The 19185-nt window shown below is 46.8% G+C and overlaps 1 protein-coding gene across 4 annotated transcripts in view; it reads right to left on the bottom strand.

Annotated features, from left to right (window-relative positions):
* Nucleotides 1-223: 223 nt before the first annotated feature.
* The window catches only part of SORL1 (sortilin-related receptor, L(DLR class) A repeats containing), a 171234-nt gene continuing 152272 nt past the window's right edge, over nt 224-19185 (bottom strand). For all 4 annotated transcript variants that reach the window (XM_010830503.1, XM_010830500.1, XM_010830499.1 and 1 more), the window contains 7 exons: nt 15994-16113; nt 14876-15040; nt 13420-13594; nt 12306-12412; nt 8636-8828; nt 5653-5865; nt 224-4284 (listed from right to left, as the gene is read on the bottom strand). In XM_010830503.1, the coding sequence (XP_010828805.1) occupies nt 4217-4284; nt 5653-5865; nt 8636-8828; nt 12306-12412; nt 13420-13594; nt 14876-15040; nt 15994-16113 (1041 nt within the window). In that variant the 3' untranslated portion in view covers nt 224-4216. The remainder of the gene's footprint in view (nt 4285-5652; nt 5866-8635; nt 8829-12305; nt 12413-13419; nt 13595-14875; nt 15041-15993; nt 16114-19185) is intronic.

Below are 19185 nucleotides of genomic sequence, written 5' to 3'. Positions count from 1 at the left end.
ACCTCAGCCACCGCAAAGACATCATGTTCTTCAAGGATCCACCGTCTGAGAACCAGCTTGTTAATAACAAAATTATTCCAGGTCTTAGTGTTCTCTCATCTATAAAATAAACATGCTTTTAAAACATGACAAATCAAATGGTGTTTGGAGACCATATTAACCATCTTCACTGCACTCCAAAGAACAACTCGAGACGCGAAGAGAGCGGATTTTCAAAGAAGTGTTTTCTTGACCCAGTTAAATTTTTATTCAGTGAAAAAAGTTGACATTGAGACAAAAATGATCTTAAGACTGTGTGACAAGAGAGTAAAATCTTCAGCATAAACCAGTGATTCGGAAACTTATCAAGGCAACTGAAATCATAAATATCTAATTTCACTTTGGAGAGAAACAAGTATACAGTGCTTCACTTGAAGAGCAGAGTAGGCCTTTATTTTGCTGCAAATACTTTTGATTTTTGCCTAAAGGTTCTAATAATTCATAACGAGGTTTTAAGTGAGAAATGACATGGAATGTTGGAGAACAATGTTACATTTCAGCATTCATATTTGTTCCATTTGAGCTATTACATAGGAAACTAATACCATTCTCGGGTTACTTGGCTCTGATGATTTAATTCAAAATATGGCTGCTCAAAGTTAGTGGGCAGAAACATACACACAACCCATCCTCTCTCAAACCGTGTTCATTGGGGGTACCCCTTCTGAAAACACGCTTATCATCTGTGTACCCAACAGCACACACAATCTCTTGCTATCTGCTCCTACCGCAGACTTGCATAGAAAGTAGTCTATATAAACTTAATGCACTGGCTTTAATTACACAAAAATTGTACCTGAAAGACAGCACACACTTCAAGAAAAATAATGCAATAGCAATGTCATGATACTATCCCCACATGAGTGGAGATTCTGCACAGAGTTTTATTCAGAGTCAATTCCTAAAATCAATATGGAGGTGGCATCCAGTTTGCTGACTTGCCTGGGTCTCTTCTCGGAGGGACCCCCCCCCAACTCTGCAAAGAAGAGAAACATCTCAGGGATTCACCATGACATTCTTAGTGGGAAAGTGACCAACCTATCCTGACAGGATGGGGTTTCTGCCCTTAGGGAAGTGCTGAGAACATGATCTCACTAGATGGAGAGTGACCGCTGGGTGAATACTCAGAGGAAGGGTTCTCTAGTCTTCCTCCCCAAATGTCCTTACATGGTTGAAGCAGAGCTTCATCTAGTGGGTCACACGTGAACATGCAGCTGTGTCCCCCATGTGTCCCCCTAAAATATCCCACATTACTAACACACATGTACCCTCTTCCCCAAACCAGAAGTTTCAACCAGTTACCCAGCTTCTTAACTATACACCCAGCTGGCCAGGGCAGCCAGCAGTCATGGGAGCATCTCACCTGTCTGGAAAAGGTTCTGCATAGGCGTGGCTTCTCCCTGGACTCCTCTGCAGGACTCTCCTCTCTGTTATTTCATCCACACAGACCCACATCTCCTAAGGCTCGAGGGGCAGTCAATCCATCCAGGGGCAAAACTGGCTTCCAGAGAAAATCTGTATACAGTCACCCTGCCCGCCATACTACAGCGGTGCACTGGCGGTCCACTGTCGTCCATGTGGACGTGGGCTTCTGACATTCTACTGCATCCTGGGAGAAAATAAAGCCTTTTATCCTGTGCAGTGTGAACTCTGGAGGTGGCGTCTCCAACGAGGTATGAAAGCCCCTTCTTCAGGGGCTCCAATTGGTCACAGTGAAGACAGTTATCCGGTCACCTTCAAAGGCTCCACGGAGTCTCTGCTCTCATGTCCTCTTGTCCCTCCCACCTCGGGACTCTCACAGGCGGCTTATATACATCAAAACCTCACAAAGCTACGCAGAGCGAGGTGACGGTGCGTGCTTCAGTAGTTCATAAAAATATACAATTTACACATAGCTGCATCTGTCTAGCTTAGTCTTCGGGAACTTAGCTCTTCTGTTTATAGAAAATACTCTAGCCCTAAAAGGCTGCTTGTTCTCAAACAGCCCAGTGGCGTTTTCCAAGGAGAGGGGTGATGGCCAGTCTATACAGTACGGTGCACTAAGCATTGGCAGGCACTGGGAACAAGACGCGGACGCTCAGAAATATCTCAAGCTGCCAACTGGAGACATGTGCTCAGTAGAAAGGCTTGCCTATGGAAGAACTAAATATAAAATCTCAGCGCCTTTGATATCAGCTTTCACAAATGCCCCCCAAATTTGGCAGGGAAAGAAAAACAAGAAAATAGACTTTCTACTGGTTCGATTAAATGACTTGCCTCCCACGAGATCATTCATCTTTCAGTTACTTAAAGTGCTTATTTAAAAGGGAAGGTGGTAGGGCTCAGAGTTTTGAACGAAACTCCAAGGCAAGACACAAGATAAAGCCAAAGAAATTCCAGTCTTTCAAAACATAACACAGGAAAGAGAAGGAAATCATGCTGGAAGAAGGCTAGTCATTTACCACCATTCGCAACATCCTAATATCTACAGTTGAAAATACTCCTCAAGCAAAACATATATATACACAAATAAAAAATTTTTTAACTAAAAACACTTTAATTGGCTCTTTGTTTCCCAAACACTCCCCAGGTAGAATAAAACTATGTTATCAGCCAAGAATGATACTCTTGGTTAAAAGAAAGCAAAGACTTGCGAGAGGATGATGTGTTGCATCAAAGAGGAGACAGGGTTTTGACAAGTCTGCAGGTGAGGGACACTATGCCAAAGCATGACTTTGGAATAGATAGCCCCAGAGCTCACTGCTTCTCAGCTGGGAAGAACTTCTGCAGTGAGGTGCATACAGTAGGCATCACAACAATGCCACACACTGGGGCTGACAACAGTAGGTCTCAAGAGTGGGCATCAGTCCCCACTGAATCTCACATACCTACCAAGAGGCCATGGTTTGAATACAGGGGAGGCATTGAAAGACAGAAGGATACAGCACAGCTTATCTTACAAAGAACATCAATTCTAGCACTGCTGCTACTGTGAGCTAGATTGAATGGTCTCGAATTTACACATCTCCTGTAACAGTGCATAGCATTTTCTCTTAAAATTGGGCAGGGGTACAGGCGAGGGAGGTGGAAGAAGAGAATTAAAAAAAAAAAAAAAAGAGCGAGAAGGCACTGACCCAATTCAAAGTGACTGCATATATCAGTGTGGATTTTTAAGGGCAGTAAGTGGCCACCTCAACACAAACATAAAACTTTCCATTTGAGATTTGGTAAATAAAAGCAAACCAAAATAAAATAAAATAAAACCCCCCCAAAAGGAAAAATTAGGTACTATATCTGCCAGTGTAGCTATCATGGCACAGATCTAGAATTCTCTCCCACAGCCAGAGTAATTTTTTGCAATGACAATGATACCAGTGTAGAATACAGCAGTGTTATCATTTTGTAGCTGTGAAAGCTGTGTCTTGCACAGAGGTGTGTGCAGCGAGAGTCCATCCATTAGCATAAGCAAAGAAGCGCGGCTTGCAGGGCTTCCCAAGCTACAGCTCTGTTTAGCGGAAATGGAGCAATGACTCAACAGGCTCTTCTGCCAAACACCGTCGTGTGACACACGAGCGAATAAAAATGGATTGTTTCCGGAATGGCAAAAAGACTGCTTCTGTTCCTCATCGTCCAACCCTGCAGGCGGGGCTGCTCATAAATTTTGTGGTGTCAGATGACCACTGAAGCCTGGCCCTACACAGAGTCCCAATAAATTAACAAAATAAAAGAAATGTCCCCCCTTCGTACACTCAAACACTTTCGTATAAACCACCTGCAAACAAAAATTTAAATTTGAGCTTACTTTCGAGGAGGAGGGGTTCTACCCATCACTCTCTCTTGAAATCTTTATTAAATACATTTCTGCATCTTAGAAAAATAAAAAGAATGGCCAATTTATTGAACCAAAATTATCTCATAGACTTAAAAGCATGCCCAGTAAGCACAGCCCTGTAAGACTATATTAATATCAAATCAAAGCAATTTCGTTACTAAAATCAACCTGGTTTGAAGTTCACAGTTGATTACAACAAAGTTTATTCATTCCTTTCTTTCCTTTTTTTTTTGTTTTTTTGTTTTGTTTTTGGCCCATATAAAAATAACATATTGCAACTCAAAGTGCATCTTTTAAAATAAACCATCAACTATCTTTATCAAATAAAATATTTACAACATTTGGTTTCTAGTGAGGAAAGCTCTTTCAGGCTATCACCATGGGGACGTCGTCAGAAAATCCAGTTATCATCGGAGCATCTTCGTCGTCCTCCCCTAAAGGCAAGACAGTCAGTCTTTGGTGAGTTCTGGGGCACTTCTGCGTGACCCCCACCTCCCACTACTGACCCCCATCCCTACATCACAAGGCCCAGCTAGAAACGGCAGCAGCAGAACCAGCCAGGCACAAGAATCAGTGCTGAAACCAGCCCAGCTTCTGACATTCTTGGGTCACCTGCCCCCCATCAACAGGTGGCCAACCTTCTTTTCATGGTAGCTTGAACTTAACCAAAAAAGGAAAATAAGTTTAAAGAGGAGGGATCTTATTATCCATCCCAAATTCCAATGGGTGGCTTAGGTGCCCAGTTTGAGTTATCCGCACCCTATGCTAGCATGGTGAAAATCACCGTGTGTATCATACACGGCGGGTTGGCCGAAAAGCTCCTTTGGGCTTTACAGGTGTGTCAGGTATACCTGTTAATTGTAGTAACTCACAAAGAAATAACCAGAATTAATCTTTGGCTGGCCAAAATAAAAACTGCCGGTCACAGGCATTCGTTTTGCAAAAATCCCCCTGTCAGTAATGAGTTAATTGTATTTATCAAGTAGTTTACTCCCTCCATGAGCGTTTTGGAATTTGAGCACGCATACATTTATATAAGAATGGGGACATTTCCTTCTCTTCCCCAGGTCATATACCACCAATACATAAAAGAAGAACGGCCAGCGAGGTTGTGCTAGCCACAGGAGAGAGAAACAGCATGATGGGAAGGGTCATTTAGACAGAGACCAATGAAGAAAGCATTGCTTTTTGTCAGTCAAGACAAACATCTCCAAAGATGTCAGACCTCCAACTGTGAGGGATGAGAGGGGTCGGAAATTCTTGAGAATCTGCTGCCACTTTGGAAACACCCAAAGCCCAGGCAGGGTCCACCCACCCTTTGTGTACAAGGCAAGCTCCCACCTGTTCTTTGACAGAACTCCCTGGGCATGCTATCAAACAGTTTTGTTCAGTTGCTCAATTGTGTCCAACTCTTTTGTGACCCCATGGGCTGTAAGCCCACCAGTCTCCTCTGTCCATGGGCTTTCCCAGGCAAGAATACTGGAGTGGGTTGCCATTTCCTTCTCCAGGGGATCGTCCCAGACCAGGGATCAAACCCACATCTCCTGCATTGGCAGATGCATTCTTTACCACTGAGCCACTGCGTTCAGCCACCCCACTGAACAGGGGACTGGTATTTTAATTTAGAAGCAACTACAAAGTAAAGGGCTCCAACTGATTCACCCCAAAGCAGTGGGATTATCGGTTAATGAAGAACTCTGCTAGCATCAAAAGATGAGCTCAAGGTAGGCAATTCCTCAGCAAGCCCCTGGCCTTGTGGGGTCCGCCCCAGGAGGGAGAACCTTGCACCCTGCCCCACTCACCCAGGTCATCCCCCGAGGAGAAGATGGCCGAGCCCAGCCTGGAACTGTAGTGGCTGTTGGCGAAAGCCGTGAAGCTGTTCTGCAGCCTCCGATGCTTTGTGTATAGGATGGCGAATCCGACACCCAGGCTCAGCAGGATCAGGAACAAGATGGGGACTACCACGGCAGCTACGTCAGTGGATCTGGCAGCCTGGATCGTTGATGCATCGCCACCTGCCAAAGCAAGACACCAACCCATAGGGCTCCCATGGGAGGGCAGGAGAAAGGACCAGGTAACCCCTCGCCACCCTAGCCACCCAAATGATGCTGAAGAGTCTGCAGCAGCTCCCCGACTCGCCTGTCCCATGTGGCACGTTCCTGCATGTGACACCCGAATGTTTCCCAACTCCTCACCACGAGCTGATGGAGGACAGGCCTCATGCGTGCAAATACGGTAATTACATCAGGCTCCTAATCACTGCCTCGTTGGTTATTTAGATAATCTCTTGGAAGGGAGACCTTTGTTGGGGTATCAACACTGATTTCATTAGCATTATTACTTAAGACCACTTGCTTGCCTTACATAAGAGGATGTGATATCAGACCACTAATTAACGAGATTGCAATTATTTCCCCCTACTTGGCACCAAAGTCACTCTGAACTGCAATTACCTGAAGCTCCATTAAGTGATACAAACGAGATTCCTTTACTGCAATACTGACTTAACAGCTCGTGAAGTTTTATGAGGTTTATTTTTTACTTAAAAGAGAAAGAGGGAATCTTTCCATATACGTTTAACATTTTTTAAAAGCTCTCTGCAAAGCCTTTTGGGTGTCTATAACCTATCAGTGATATTCCCTTCCCATTGTCTTCAACAAATACTAGCTTTATCATGATGTACTGATACGGTTGTAGCAACAGGACTCTGTAGGGTTTGTGCCAGTTTTTCTGGAAAGGGCGGACTTTGCACGGCAGAAATCCTGGGGAAAGTCTGAGCCTGCAGCAGGAACACAGTCATATAAGTCAGTTTTAGCTAAGGAAGCAAAGTGGACATCCTTGGTCTCCATGAGAAGCCTCATTAGCCTTGACGCTGTTCCCTGGTGCAGGGTGAGGAGATGGGGCTAGGCCTCCTCCTCATGGGGAAAGTTCAGTAGTTACACAGGGATTCATCACAACAGGTCCCCATAAAGATGAGTCAGAGAATAGCCATTTCCTGCAAGCCTGATATAACAATTCAATATCCGTCTTTCATTTCCTTCACTATTGACTTTACTAGACAAAACTCTCCCCAATCTCAGTCACGTGTCCCAACCTAATCTCAACTGTGAAGTGGTAACCAGGGGGAAAGCTCTGGGCTGGAGCAGTCAAGAGGAAGCCAGCATGGCGGAGGTGACAGAAATGGAGCACGTTCCCACCCCCACCCACCTTCAAGGGGATGTGAACATCACAGGGCAGGATGTGGTCCAAGGAAATGTCTACCCGAGCAACTCTCCTACCTGACAATCCTGCTGGCACATGTCCTCACGGCAGTTTTCCCCAAAGTCTATTTCACAGGTGGCTACTTGGTTTTACTTAAAAAGGAGGCTCTGCTTAAGACACACTAAGACAGGAGTTTGGTTGGTTGTTTTGTGTAGGAACTTTACAGAACTGCGAACGGGCTACAATTCTCCAAAGGGATGCGATGTACCAGGTTTCCTTTTTAAATTTTTATTTATTTTTTATTTTTGGCCCCGCTGGGCCTCTATTGCTGTGCATGGGCTTCCTCTAGCTGTGGAGAGCAGGGGCTATTTTCCAGTTGCAGTAGGTGGGTTTCTTACTGCAGTGGCTTCTCGTGTCGCGGTGCATGGGCTCTAGGCACACAGGCTTTAGCAGTTGCATCGCTCGGGCTCTAGAGGGCGGGCTCAGCAGCTGTGTGTGGTACATGGACTTAGCTGTTTCTCAGCATGTGGAATCTTCCTGGCCCAGGGATGGAACCTGCGTCCCCTGCACAGTCAGGCGGCTCCCCTCCACTGCGTCACTAGGAAAGTCCCAAGCTCTCCCTCTTTTAGAGAGATGCCAAGGATAGGTTATTCCACTAGAAGCCACCCCGGGAAGGGTGATGGAACAGACAAGAGGTCTAACATAAGATTCTGAGCTTAAGCACTGGTTGGTTGTTGACTGGGAGTAAATGTAACTAAACAGACCAGTGGCAAAACATTTGTTGAAATCCTGGGTAAGCTATTACGACCTGAGCAGAATTTCTGTGTAAATGGGAGGTTCCTCCTCCTCGTCATAAGCATGGCCCCACACTGCTGTCTGTCAGGGTCCAGAAGACAGAGATCCCAGACTGACCTCAAGATGTGATCTGAGGGTGACGGCAAAGATGGAGGGAAGGCTGGGAAGTCAGTGAGGCTGTGATGAGATAATCTATTGACTTGCAAAATCATGGGGAATATTAGCATACTAGAGGCTCTGAAAGGTCCTCCAGAAAATAAAAACAAAACTCATTAGGCTACGGCTTCTCAAACAGAATCTCCTTTTTAAACAAAACATTTCCTTTCTTCTGACTTACATTCAGAATATGGTCACCTTGTAACCCTAGCACCTCACACCATGCCTGACTAAGGAAAGATTTGTTAAATAAATCAATGCCTGATTAAGCTGATGCATAAACGATTTTCTTTAGCACTGCAAGAATATTTCAAATGCATTTTTAGAAAGACACATGTTCATCAAGGGTTTCCCAGGTGGCTCTAGGAGTAAAGAACCCACCTGCCAATGCAGGAGACATGAGATGCGGGTTCAATCCCCGGGTCAGGAAGATCCCCTGGAGGAGGACATGGAAACCCACTCCAGTATTTTTGCCTGGAGAATGCCATGGACTGAGGAGCCTGGAAGGCTATAGTCCACAGGCTTGCAAAGAGTCTGATATGACTGAAGCGACTGAGCACGCATGCACATGTTCATCAAACCACGCTACATCCTTGATATATTTCCCGGAAAATGGCAGCAACAGTGACTTACCAGACCCCAACTCATCATAAAGCAGGACTGCAGGCTCCCCACAGATCTGGCTGCCGAAAAGACATCGTGCTTGGACAGTGAAAGTATAATTATGACCCAGTTTCAGGTTGGAAATTTTAAAGAAATTGTCCGTAGTATTCCCAAGGTAAGCTGAGATATTCATGACACTATCAAACATGTGTATCTCGTAGCCCTGAAAACAAACACAGGAGGGACTGCTCAGGAAGTTAAGCAAGGAAGCCGACAGCTTCTGTTATGGGTTACAACTTTATATGAGCTCCTTCCTGCAGGGACTGATAGATGTTAAAGCACCGTACCAGTTTTTTATATATTATAACTGAGATTAGATTCAGAAAATAGGCATTTTCTCATCCCCAAAGTCTCAAATAACTACCACATCTGCTTCTGAGCCACACAGCAGAAGTGGAAAAACAAAAGTCATTTTAACAAACACTGATTTTTCAAAGTTCTGGTCGGTTCACTCATCTCCAGGAATGTTTAAATGCCACAAAGAATCCATATAATTAAAGCAACTATTCACTGTAATGGGATTGGACTAATCCAGGTAGCAGTGGATTTCAGCCATGAGGTTAAAAAAAAAAAAAAGGAATTTGCAATAGTGAAAACGAGACATTGCTCCTTCAAACAGCCTGTGGGAACTCCCCTGTCAGCTGCCAGTTCACTTCCTATCTCCTTTCTTTCCGACTCTTCCAAGCTGATCTTAGCCCCAGTCCAGCCTGGCCTTGAACCCAGCAGCACTGCAGCAGCTCAGATCTATTCACTGGGGGAGTATGGAATAAGCCTCCTACTTAGGCTGGCTCAGCGTGAGTCCTTGGCTCCTGTGCTGGAAAAGTCCCTCTTGGAACAGCCCGAACCCAGCATGCTGGCTGGGATCAGGACTGACTTCCAGACTTCTAGGTCAATCTCCAAGTTTTCCAGCGTCAGAGCTACCAGCACCCCTCTGTCCCTGTAAAACCCCTTCTCCTCTCTATCTCTACTCACATATTGGGCCCCACGGCATAATCATGATCTCCTGGTTCTTGTCCTGTTGACCTGCACCTTCTTTGAACTCCAAGTCAGGTAGCAGAAAGAAGGACTCGTCCAGCTTAGGCCAGATCCCTCCGATGGGAATGGAATACTGACTGCAAGCCCAACCTTTATAAAGCTGGGCTCCTGCCACCCTGATGCCAACTGGGTGTCCTGGACCACCTGCCTGGAGTCCCCACTCCTACATCCTTGTTTAGAAACTAGTAACTAGCATTTATTATCTTCTAACATATATGTGATATAGGACATTTGCAAAACACATAAAGGTATTTAAAAAAATGGAAAATGATACAAATGCTAGCCACCCAAAATTTACTGGACTGATCCTTTTCTGGTGGGCATCAGAGTGTCTCTTCTTAATTACTGTCATAAATAAAATTCTTTGTGCACATTTGTTTCCTTAGAGTAAAATCCTAGAAGAATTACTGGATCAAAGGATGTCACATTTTCAATGTTTCTGATACCTACTGTAAGTGCCTTACAGAAGGTGGAGCCCATACATTTTCCCAGGGGGCTCCTCTTTCCAGGTATGACTCTCTTACTGGTACTGCTGCTGCTGCTGCTGATGCTAAGCCCCTTCAGTCGTGTCCAACTCTGTGCGACCCCACAGACGGCACCCCACCAGGCTCCCCCGTCCCTGGGATTCTCCAGGGAAGAACACTGGAGTGGGGTGCCATTGCCTTCTCCGCTTAACTGGTACTATCCCTCCCCAAAACTTTTGTCAGTGTAATGTGAAAGTGCTGTATCTTTGCTGTTTAGATTTCTAGTGGGGCTGAAACTATTTCCTTTTGCTCACTGTTGCTTGAAACTTTTGTTACCTGTACCTTATTCAAAATGAAAATAAGATGACCCTTGAACAATGTGGCAGCTGTGGCTCTGACCCTCAAAAACCTGAGAATGACTTAGAGTGCATCCTCTGGATTTGTGGTTCTGCATCTTTGGATCCAACTATCTGCAGATTGTCTGGTATATTAAGTACCCTACACATGAACGAGTTCTATTCAGAGAGTGCATCTGTAAGTCCAATTTGTTCATTAAGTTCAACAAAGTTAGCCTAGGTACCCGACTAACACAACTGGCTCTATACCACTACTTTTACGCTTCCTTCTGGCCATTCCAGGGCTTCCCTGGTGGCTCAGTCAGTGAACAATCTGCCTGCAATGCAAGTGGTCTGGGTTCAGTCCCTGGGTGGAAAAGATCCCCTGGAGAAGGAAATGGCAACCACTCTAGTATTCTTGCCTGGGAAATCTCATGGACAAAGGAGCCCGGTGGGCTACAGTCCACGGGGTCACAAAGAGTCAGACACAACTTGGCAACTAAACCATCACCACCTGGACATCCTGGGCTGGAAATAAAGATGCTGTACTACTGTACTCTACACAGTGAAAAGTGAAAGTGTTAGTCACTGAGTCGTGTCTGACTCTGCGACCCCAATGACTGTAGCCTGCCAGCCTTCTCAGTCCATGGAATTCTCCAGGCAAGAATACTGGAGTGGGTACCAATTCTCTTCTCCAAGGGATCTTTCTGACCCAGGGGTTGAACCTGGGTCCCTTGCGTTGCAGGCAGATTCTTTACCATCTGAGCCACCAGCGAAGCCCACTCTATACAGAACTGTAAAGTACACAAAAGCACAACCACTTGCAGAGGACGCACACGTGACAACCACGCCAGACACGTGAACGAACTTACGTGACTGGACGTGTGAACCCGCGCTCACATCTTTGCAAGTTCACAATCTGAAGGTTCACGGGAGGGGACTTACTGTACTGTAGGCTATCTGTGGACGTGCACAGCTCAACTCTGCATTTTTCAAGGGTCGTATTTCTGTTTTGAATTTGTTTGAAAGCCTTCTTTATACTTACATATATTAACCATTTATATGTCACCGTTGTGAGAGTTGTGAAGAATTTTCACGTTTAATTTCTCTTTGCTTCTGGCATTACACTGTGATGATTTAAAGCCGTTGGGGTCTTTGCGGACATCATACCCCAAAAAAGCCATTGTTGATTTTTATTGTGTCTCTATTTAGCTCATGCCCTGCTCACAATGGAGCCAACCAGCTTCATTCAAGACCCTTGGGTGGCAAATCTGTTTCCAGGTGCCACACGCCTCCTCCTATCTCCTGCTGCGAATATAGTAATTGGCCTGCTAATAACAAAACACGATGTTTTTCATATGTCAACAGACTATCTTCGAGCACTTCCTGTTCACTGGAAAGAAACTGACGAGGTTGGCAGCACAGCTCGGTTCCCCTCTACTGAAGCCATACCATAACCCTGCCCTCAGACTATCTGGGAGAGATGGGCCCTGGGTGCCGGTGCTGAGTCCCAGTCAAGCCCTAGGAAGCACAGTGAGGACTCCAGCCCATTTCCCTGTCTTTCAGGGGACGACCAGTTCATGACTGAAAAGTGCTTTGTGCAGAGATTCGCATCTTTAATGGGCAGTATAAACATTTGGCTAATTAGCAATCCCATCGAAAATGGTCCTCTAATTCTCTCGTTCACTCCCCTGCCCTATTCTTTCTTTTGACTCCGTCTATGCCAGCAGGCTGTTAACGAGCTCATCTCCAAAATGGCATTTCAATTAGATTTCCAAAGCCATTGAAAAGGAGGGAGGAACTTACCCTGCTTTCATTAAAATACTTTTCTTTCAAAGCTAGGCTTTTCCAAAACAGAAGGACGTGGTCATTTTCTGTGATGATTTTTAAGGCATCAGGTGCTAATAATGAAACTGAAAATGAAAGATGAAGTAGGAGACAGTTAGTGGCTATACACGTGAGTCTCTGCTTTTTTGTCCATCAAAGGTTGATGAAATAACACTAACCCTGAAGGAATTAGTTAAGGAAGAAAAAAAAAACACATATATCCACTTAGTATAGAGCCTAGCACATTCTAGACACTCTGACATCTACTTTGCTGTTATAATGTCTTTAGCCAAGAAATTTGGATGGTGTCTAATTTAGTAGCCCTTAGACCAAAAGATGGTCGAAAAGAAATGCGGATGGGGTGAGGCTGGACTAGTTCAAAGCCTGCCAGCACTTCTGCTCTGGTTCCAGTCTGCTTTCCTGCCCCAAATTCCAGGGGGGCTCAGTGAGGGCCTAGAGAGCTCAGCCCGAAGACAGAGCTCCGGAATGACCACAAAGTATGCTGCAGGCCCACAGTCCACACTGCCAGCCTCCGATACTGTCGCTCCTGATGTCGTCTGCTGCTGTCCAAATAACTGCACTTACTACCTGCTCTGTGAACTTGAACCTGACCTGAGCCAGCCTAGGGCTGGAAGCAAATCACCCTTTAAGGTATTACCCAACTCCTGGTCTCTGTCCATTTCTATCTGATATTGCCCTAGAAACCACGATGACTTTAGTCCAGGTACACATATGCAATGTTTGGCTTTATGGGGCAAAGAGTCAGTTTCATTTCCTAACTCTCTTGAAAATGTCAAAACCGGCTAGGGGAAGGGAGATCACGACAGAGAATATAGAAAACGACAGCCACTATCCTGCCCACAGTGCCCCTGCCACCACCTGCAGCCCAGAGCCTGGGACCCCTGCACAGCTCTGCCCCAGCCAGGATATGCAGGGTCATCTTTGCACTTCCTGGGCAAGTCCTGATGGAAATCCCATGTCTTCAAAAAAATAAAAGCGAAAAAAAAAAAAGAAAACGCCACACCTCGAGAAGTCCTAGCAGCAATGGGGCGCCCTGCTGTGTGAGAAGGCCTCTAATCTCTCGCCAGCTTACCCGTGGTAATTTTGATACTGGAGTCTTTGCTCATGTTCCCCAGCTGGACAATGATGTGATATTTCCCTCCAGGCTCCAACTTGTTCAGCGTGTATTCCACGGTACTGTTGCGGGATTTCACCTTGTAGCTCCTCTCACTCTTTCTTATTAGATCTTTAACTGCAATTGCATATAACTGGGACAAGAAAAAGACATCTTAATGGTAATCAGAAACCTGGCCTTTTCTATTCTTTGAAGTTCAGTGGCGGCCCATGCGACAGAAGTATGTCAGTGGCTGTGACCCCCCAAAATAATATTCTGGGTCACAACATCTGACTCTGTTCTTTGGAAAGCCTCTGGGGTGGTCAGGTCCAACTTTACAACAAGTATTCATGCACAGAACTGCACACAGAATTATCAGTATGATCCCAGAAAACCACCCAGCCCTGGGATGACAGGGAGGGCGAGGGGATGGAGGTCAAAGCAGCCTGGGAAAGTGAAAGTGGGAGATGTTTCTAGAATAAGTGATTCTTCTTTTAGAGTCAGCTGTTTAATTGCCAAGTTATATCAGATTCTTGCAACCCCAAGGACTGCAGCACGTCAGGATCCTCTGTCCATGGGATTTCCCAGGCAAGAATCCTGGAGTGGGTTGCCATTTCCTTCTCCAGGGGATCTTCTGAACTCAGGAATCAAACTCGTGCCTTCTGCACTGGCCAATGGATTCTTTACCACTGAGCTACCAGGGAGCCCTCTCTTAGGGCTGCTGCTGCTACTGCTAAATCACTTCAGTTGTGTCTGACCCTGTGCAACCCCATAGACAGCAGCCCACCAGGCTCCCCCGTCCCTGGGATTCTTCAGGCAAGAACACTGGAGTGGGTTGCCCTTTCCTTCTCCAATGCAGGAAAGTGAAAAGTGAAAGTGAAGTCGCTCAGTCGTGTCCAACTCTTAGCGACCCCATGGACTGCAGCCTACCAGGCTCCTCCGCCCATGGGATTTTCCAGGCAAGAATACTGGACTGGGGTGCCATTGCCTTCTCCGTCTCTTGGGGCAGAGGCCAGCGAACTTTTTAAATAAAGGTTCAGACAGTAAATATCTTAGGCCTTGAAGGTTAGATGGTATGTACCACAATTACTCAGCTCTCTTGTTTGTAGCATAAAAGTAGCCATAGATAACATGTAAACAAATGGGTATCACTTGGTTCTAATAAAACTTTATTTAGAAAAATAGGCAGTGGGCTAGATTTAACCTACAGGCCAACTGTTGGCGAAGGCAGAGAAAAGGAGGAACAAACCAATACAGCAGCCAGGACATGACAGCAAAGAGGAGATACCTATGAGGACCCTGTCTTTGGCAGAAATGGCGGGGCGGGGGGGGGGGAGGCTCCTGCTGAGCTCCACGCACCAGGCCTCGGTTTCCTGCCCCCAAACCAAACCACGTCCAGAATAAGCAAGGTCGCCAGCACGCCTGGCCTGCTCACCAGGTCCTGGTCTGGAGAATCGTACGGGGATTCCCACTTGATGACAGCAGAGGTTTTGCCCATACGGACCACGTGCAGGTGACGGGGAGGAAGCCGGCTATCCGGGATCATCCTCACCACGACATAGTCAGAGGACGGCCCCTGGTAAGGCACCACCACCCGGACCTGAAACAAACACCACACAAACTCACGCAGTGGTCAGCAAACTATTTTTTCCCCAACAAGACAATGAGACTTGTACACAGTTAAAATTCAAGGCATACAAAAAGATGCAGGGTAAGCCCCACCTACCCCAGATCTCTCGTCCATTCCCCACAGGCAGTACTAGTAATGATTTTACATGCTTCCTTCCAGAAATGTCCAATGCAAATATAAGCACAGATACACAGGGATGGGAGGGTGTGCGTGTAGATACATACATACATACATGTGTGTGCTTATGCATGTGTGTGCATGTATAACTTATTGCCCTTAACTTTTTTACACAAATGGAAAACCATTACACACATAATTATGCTCTTTGGTTCCTTTACTTAATAATACAGCTTGGGAATTTTTCCAAATCAGTACATTTAGTTTGTTGTATTTGTGTTGGATGACTGCCCTGTATTCCATCTCAAAGATAAGCTGTAATACTTTTAATCAGTCTTCTCCCGATAGACGTTTGTTTCAAATCTTTTGTTGTCGCAAGTAATAGTAGTCCAAACATGATTTTCCATATACCTTGGCACGCATGTAAAAGCATGGCTAAACTCCTAGAAGTGGAATCTGATACAAGCTTTATCTATTCCTGAGGCCCATTTACCAAGTTCTCAGTCCTGCACAAGGAGCTGCAGATGGTTAAGTGGCCGTTCATTCTGTGCTTCAAGTAAAAACCTGATGCTTGTGGAGGAGAACTATCCTCTCATCTCTCTCCTTCCCTCCTCCCACCCCCTCACGCTGAACACACACACACGTGCGTGCATGCACACACACACACACACACACACACACACACACGGATCCTGGAATCCGCATCTCCAGCTCCCCAGGTCCTAGGTCTGAGCTTGGAGCCCAGCAATTAAGACATCCTCAAAAAATAAAACATTCCTCTGTGTTCCTGGCATTAGGAAACTTACCAGAAACAAATATTGCTCATCCCCACTGACAAGGACTGTTCTGTTGTGCTGCGAAGTAGTCAAGCTCTTGGGATTGCGATAGAGGTCAAGAAAGGACGTGGCATAGAAGATACCGTAAACCTGGTAAAAGGAGAGATCAGAAAAGGGCACCAGTTCAACGGCCGGTGACCTCACTCCCATGAAAGCCCTGATTTAAGACCCTGGGAACCGCTCCACACGAGCGCACAAAGAAGTCTTCACTCGGCATCTATTTCATCAGCGTTTACAGAGAAGGCACCCTGGGCCAGGCAGTGGCTTCCCACCTACGAAGATAAATAAGATGTGGTCTCTGTCCTCAGAGCTCGCTTTCTTGAGTAAAGCCAGGCAAAGAAGAAAAACAGATTTATAAATAACAAGTTGTAAATACGAAACTCCTGGAAGCTATACTAGAAGACTGCACGATAAGCTGGGGAAAAGAGGGAATGACCAAAAGTGGGGACACTCTTCTAGTGCGATGGGGATAGCAAGTGTGCAAGCTGGTGGAGATAGCGTGTGGCGGGAGGGGGGACACTGCCGGCTGCCCAGCAGGTCCCTGTCTTCCCCTCCTCCCGCAGTAGAATCCTGGTTCTTAGTGAGAGTTGCTACCTGGAAACAAGCCTGCATCCCACCTCCCTCCTCCAGGCAGGAGAGGCCAAGTGACAGGGATGCTCACCAAGATGCCAGCAGACATCCTGGGCGGGACCTCAGTGGGGGCTCAGGGAAATGCAGGGAGAGCACGTCTTCCCCCTCCCGCTGCACGGAGTACACAAGGCGATGGGGTCCAGTCCAAGCCCTAGGCTGCAAGGTGGTGCCACAGGCAAGGCTGGCAGGGGACTGGCTGTTGTTGTCGTTCAGTCATTAAGTTGTGTTCAACTTTTGCAACCCCATGGGCTGCAGCACGCCAGGCTTCCCTGTCCTTCACCACCTCCTGGAGTTTGCTCAAACTCATGTCCATTGAGTCAGTGATGCCACCCAACCATCTCATTCTCTGTCGCCCCCCTTCTTCTTTTGCCCTCAATCTTCCTCTCAATCTTTTCCAATGAGTCAGCTCTTTGCATCAGGTGGCCAAAGTATTGGAGCTTCAGCTTCAGTCCTTCTAAGGAATATTCAGGGTTAATTTCCTTTAGGATTGACTGGTTTCATCTCCTTGCTGTCCAAAGGACTCTCAAGAGTCTTCTCTGGCACCAAAGTTTGAAAGCATCAATTCTTCAGTGCTCAGCCTTCTTTCTGGTCCAACTCTCACATCCATATAAGAAAAACCACAGCTTTGACTATACAGACCTTTATTAGTAGGGCATGGGAAATGGGTCAAACCATGCTGCTGATATAGAAGCCCTAGATGGCTGAATTCCAAACTCTGAACAACTCATAATTAGGAGGGAAATAAACTGTTGAAAGCCACTCCTGTTCTATGCAGCCATTATTAACCCTAAGTGATATACATGGAGTTTAAAGCAGGAGGTGGGAGTCTGATGGCCCTTGTAGTGGGAAAAGTGAAGGCTGCAAGTGTTTATAACAGGGTAAGTGTAAGGAAGCTTTCTTTGTAAGGTAGAGACAGAGGGCATTTCCTCCACGAGCATATAAGCAGGCAAGACAGGGGACTTGAAAACCGTATAGGTCTGGAGAAGCCCCGGGGGTGCAGGAAACCCATCAGGGATTCTCATTCCCAGATAAACAAATAGGAATGGAGCAGGAATAGGGGAATGAGCAAGCTCAGATGGGACAGCAGAGGGGGACTCAGGGTGCAGGAAGGTCTGACCCTGGAGAGGATGCGCCTGGGGCCACCACGTGATGGGGGCTCCAGCCAAGGGCCAGGAAAGGGGACCCCAGAGCCCAGGGAGCCAGGGTGTAAGAAGGCCACACTTGACAGTGATGGGAACAGCTCTTGTCGGGGAGACAACAACTCTGGGTGAGACTCCAGCATCCACAGTGAGCTGGAGACACGTGGGAGCTGAGGGCTTCATTCAGGGCACTCCACGGGCCCCTGACCCTCAGAAGGCTACCATGAGTGCAAGCAGACTCTCAACATGGAGGAGGCTCCTTCTCCAAGTTCACATGTGATAAGATACCAAAATCAAGTCGCAGACCGGTGCTCTATACACAACACCCCACTCTGCAGATGGCTGGGTGTGACAGGTAGGCAGGCCTGAGTTGGGCACATAAACCAAAGAGGCCCCTCTCTGAGGAGAGTCCGGTTCCAGGTAAAACGGAGCCCTGAGCCTGGCTCTGGGCATCTCATCCCCGTCCCTGCCTCAGAGTGAGGTTCAAGAGCGACAGAAGCGCCCAGGCTGTTACTCCAGCTGGACCTGAGCTCTAACTCAGTCTGCTGCTTACTAACCCTTGACTGTGGCCAGTGACCTCACCCCTCCGAGCCGTGGTCTCCTCACTGGTAGAGCAGAAACATTTACCCCACAGAGCTGATAAAAGTAGGAAGTAGGAGATCGCGGGTGGAGGGTGGGCATCGTGCCTGGCACACGGTAGGTGCTCAACAACTCTCACCTCCCCTTCCTTCTTCATGGCTGAGCTCACAGACAATTCCTGGCAAACCTTGGTTCTTTCCCCATGAACCAGTGCTGCCCGCATTGCACAATGGATACGCCCTCAGAAGACAGAGGCCAATTCCTCCTCACCAGCCACTGAGGATTCTTACAGATTTAGTCCCACACACTTTTCCATTTGGAAAACTCAGAAAATGACCCTTCCCTTCAAGATCTTATCAACTAGTTAGGGAGATGAGAGTAGACAGAAGATATCAAATCAGATTCGCAGGGTCTGATGAAACAGGCTGCATGGCACCAACTCTAAGGATTCAGTTCTTAAGGGAAGGAGACCGAGTAGAAGAGCTAGGAGTTGACTGCACAGCAGGTGGGGGAAGGATTCCAGGCAAGACAGAGCAGAAGCCATGGGGCAGAGGCAGGAGGCGGGTGAAAACAGCCCTGGGAAGGTGTGCCTAAAAGCAAAGGAAGGTGCGCACTGGGGAGGGTGGGAAGGCAAAACCAGACTCAAAAAGAAGCACGGATCTAATCCCAGTGCATCAGATGCGTTAAAATGAATAAATAAAAGAAACAAAAAGACCCACGTACAAGTGCAGTGGGGGCCCTGGAATGAATAGGGAGGCATGTCTGGGGGGGGCGGGGTGCCTGAGAAGGCAACCTGTGAGTGGGGGATCCCCCA

The sequence above is a fragment of the Bison bison genome, unplaced genomic scaffold, assembly GCF_000754665.1.
Source record: "Bison bison bison isolate TAMUID 2011002044 unplaced genomic scaffold, Bison_UMD1.0 scf7180017864518, whole genome shotgun sequence".
NCBI lineage: Eukaryota > Metazoa > Chordata > Mammalia > Artiodactyla > Bovidae > Bison > Bison bison.
This window is presented reverse-complemented; position numbering and strand designations above follow the sequence as displayed.